This window comes from Triticum dicoccoides, chromosome 7A (genome assembly GCF_002162155.2).
Source record: "Triticum dicoccoides isolate Atlit2015 ecotype Zavitan chromosome 7A, WEW_v2.0, whole genome shotgun sequence".
NCBI lineage: Eukaryota > Viridiplantae > Streptophyta > Magnoliopsida > Poales > Poaceae > Triticum > Triticum dicoccoides.
The window spans coordinates 183,088,147-183,092,129 of NC_041392.1; the positions used below are offsets into that span (position 1 = coordinate 183,088,147).

General features: G+C 42.9%; 1 protein-coding gene across 1 annotated transcript; it reads left to right on the forward strand.

Annotated features, from left to right (window-relative positions):
- Window positions 1-739: 739 nt before the first annotated feature.
- LOC119330091 (heat shock factor-binding protein-like) lies at window positions 740-3,270 on the forward strand. Its single transcript, XM_037603201.1, has 5 exons — window positions 740-891; window positions 2,065-2,118; window positions 2,210-2,233; window positions 2,318-2,360; window positions 2,935-3,270. Exons 1-5 carry the CDS (start codon window positions 856-858, stop codon window positions 3,066-3,068), a joined length of 291 nt encoding a protein of 96 aa, XP_037459098.1. The 5' UTR covers window positions 740-855; the 3' UTR covers window positions 3,069-3,270.
- Window positions 3,271-3,983: the final 713 nt, after the last annotated feature.

Here is a 3,983-nt window from a genome sequence, read left to right on the forward strand (position 1 = left end):
ATCAAGAATCTATCTATCAAGGAAATTATAAAAAGGAAAATCCCATGTGGTAGACATCGGCCCAACACAGGTTGCAAGGCCGCCACCATCGGTACCCCCTTGGCTACCACCGTCGATGCACTGGTTGGCACTTTTGGCCGACGGCTGTTTTAACCCCGAGGATGGTTCGCAGGGGCGGGCATGATCTTTAGGAACGGCATAGGAAAGATGGTCCGCTGCTTGTAGTGATCGTCTTCTTCAACAATGCCCTGGAAGCCGGAATTCAAGCAACACTATAAGGGATGAACCTTGCTATCCAATGGTCTAGTCTGCCGATTCTAGTGCAATCTGATTCTATGGTAAGCTTTGTCCTCTTTGTCAGAAACTTCGCTCGTCAAGTCGCAATTTGTTAATTTAGTTAAGGAGATTAAGAACTCTTTAGTGGTTATTAGGGAGTTTAAACTTCTAAAGCTAGCAAGAGATCAAAATAGGGGAGCACACTGTCTGGCTAATTATGATGGCATGGCTTGTAGCACCGCTTGTTGGTTGCAACGGGTGCTAGTCTTCATCTCCGATCTTGTATTGGCCGATTGTAACCCGGTTGAAGTTGAATAAAACTTCCTGATTACTCGCAAAAAGGAAAATACTTCGCAGGTGGGCCGTGGGCTGAAGCCAGAGCTAAGCCCGAAACGACCTAATTTAGCCTCACCCAACCTTTGCAGGCCGGCCGCGTGCCGAAGCCTTCTCGATCAACCGAGCAGGTCCACTACCTCGCTCTTCGCCGCAATCCCCACACATTCTTACCGAGAATCCCCAAATCCCAACCCCGACTGACGACGAGTGGATCTGTTCCGGCGCCTCCCGACGCCGTCGACCATGGCGTCTTCCAACTCCGGGGGCATCCCCATCAAGGTCAGCGACTCCCCCTTCCTCCCCTCTCACCCACGGCCCTCGAGGCCACGAGCGCGGTTTGAGGATTTAGCGGCGAGCCGGGTAGGGTTCCTGTGGATCGCCCGAAGAAGAGACTGGTGTTTGTCATCTCCACCGGTTCTTCCGGGGACTTTCCTGCTTCGAACTCGATGATATCTCTAGCGCTTGCGATTTTGCCGGCCTTCTGGAGCTTCCGCTTCCTATAGCCGCTTTGTAGAGATTACTAGCACGATGCCCGTGAGTTGCCACGGAACCATTGGCTTAGAGGTCGTGAAATAACGTTAGCGTCCTTTATGACCGCTGTGTGATTTACGATTAGAAAAGATAGCAAAAATACGGTGAGAGACATGCAGCGTTAGAGAATTTTAAATGACCACGGTAGCTTGTGAAGAGAACGAAAACCAAGATCGATTTTGAGTTGAAGACACATTCTTGTCTTTGTTATTTGTGCCCTTAACAAAAAAGTTGGTCTCACATGAAAGTAGTGTATTTGTTTATTTATGATAGATCCCACATGTGAGTAAAGCACATTTGTTTATACTCCCTCCATTCCAAAATATAGTGCGCCCGCACTTCCCGAGGTCCAACTTTGACCATAAATTTAACCAACGAGACCAACTGCGGCGGGAGAAAAAATTATATAATTGAAAACTTATTTCGAATACGAATTCACTGATATAATTTTTGCTCCCGCCGCAATCGGTCTTGATAGTTAAATTTACGGTCAAAGTTGAAGCACGGGGATAGAGGAAGCACTACATTGTGTAATGGAGGGAGTATGTCTCTTGGAAGGTTGCTAGTTCCACACGTGGAGATGCGTGTATTTGTTTATTTGAAAAGGATGTTGGGCTTATATGTGAACTCACCACCAACTTCAATCTTCATAAGTAGGAAAGATTATGGGGTAGCCGCCGTTTGGGAAAAATAGGTTACTTTGGGCGAACATGCGAAACGCCCGCATCAGCCATCTCGTCTAACAAGGTTCAAATTTTGTGCGGCATCATGCAGGACAGTCATAATCACTTGTGATTGGACGCCTCTGAATTTGTGATGCCTGTGGGATGTGGCAGTATTCCTCTAGTCCATTTCATGGCCATAGGGTCAAACAGGTTTTTAGCAAATTTATTCATTCAATATGTGCCTTATCAATTGCAGGCCGAACAGGATTCGGATGGCTCGGCCCAGAGCACAGCTGACATGACTGCTTTTGTATGTATTTTATCTTACTTTTGAGTTCATATAGATTGTAAATTTGATGTGTATTTCTCGCTCATCTTTTGCTTTTGCTCACTGCTTGCAGGTGCAAAATCTTCTAGTTCAGATGGTAAGCTCTTACTTTTGTTTGCACTGCACTGTGTGTATAAGTCCACCTACTTTTCTTTTACTGAATCTGTGATTTCCTTTGCAGCAAACCAGGTTCCAAACCATGTCAGAGAACATCATCACGAAGAATATCCTTATAAATCAGTTCATTTTTGCATTTTATTTTATTTTTATTTCATTCAGTTTCCGGTCACAGTTTGTTTAGATAATGAATTTTCAATCACAGGTGAGCATTTGACAAATAAACTCATGTTCTACTAGGTCGGTGATTTGTCCATTTGTAATGGAAAATTATAGTGCAAATGCATGATCCAGATTCCCATAGTAACTGAGAATCTTTAATATTTGTGCATTTAATTAGGAGGGTAGTCCATGTGCAAACTTTCAAACCCTTGCAGACTGCAATCTTCTTTCTTTAGTGTTTCTTAACTTCTTAAAAATATGGAACAAGCACTCATATCGTTTGATATCATGTTAGAGTTGGTGTATGGGACCATTTCTATAAGTGACACTAGGGACTAGTGGTTTTGAATAATGTCATCTTTGTTATCAGCATTCACACCATTTACCTCCCTTTGAAATGTTCACTTTTAGAGCAATTTGAAATGTTCACTTTTCGCGCACTTACTGATATGAGCAACAGGATATTATTGTCTACATATGCCTCCCTGCTTTTTTGTATAATCCTTAACCAGTACTTACTAGATGAAATGGGTGCAAGAATTGATGAATTGGAGCTGAGCATCAATGACCTCAAGGCTGAAATGGGCAGCGATGGTATGACCCCTACTAAAGTGAAGGACGAAGAATCAAAGCCAGCAGACAGCTCTTCCTGAGTGAAGCAGAAGTAGCAGAAGCAAGGCGTATTAGTCTTGGTTCCATGTCGATATCATCAGCCATTCATCACTAACTTACTGCATGTTATGAGATGTTATTTGCACTGTTATATGCATATGAGATATACAGTACCTCTGTACCTGTCATGAGAGATTTCTCTTGACTCATTGATGCTTGATGAGTGGTTTGCTATAAATTTTACTACCTCCATCCCATAATGTAAGACGTTTTTTGATACTAGTCAATGATACTAGTCAAAAAACGTCTTACATTATGGGACGGAGGGAGTAGTTCCCAGTTTTACCATCCCCTTCCTAAGGGGCACTTTTTTCTAGAGGATGGAACTAGTGTAAAAAAGGGGGGATGTGGTGCTATTTCTTTTTTCTTAAAAGGATCAAACTAGTGGGGTGCTCATTTTCTTCGAAAGAGCCCTATTATCAGTCTTGCAGCAAAACTTAACTATGCCATGAGCTATGCAATGCATAACAAGCTTGACAGAGTGTAAGCATCATTTATCGCACTTTCATGTTTTCTTAAGGCCATCGTAGTTGATAGTTGGGTGATATTTTCAGGGTGCCTCATACATACAACACACAATCCCCATAAAATTATTGTGTATGCAACATTGTTTCAGCAGTTTTTCTGTAACATGTTGCATCGGTTGAACCACGCTTGCACAATAATGGGTATGCAACAAACCCCCATTTTGTTGAGACCATAATGCTAAAATTGTGTCGCATCTTACACCATGAAAAATAACACCTCGTTGTCAACACCAATTTCACCAACTCGGACGACATTATACTTATTCCCCACGGTCCTCATGTTTTACCTGATACGGGGAAAGCTGCTAGGGTGACCTGATCTTCACGAATTGAAGGTGTATTTGATAAGGAACACAAGTGAGAAATCAC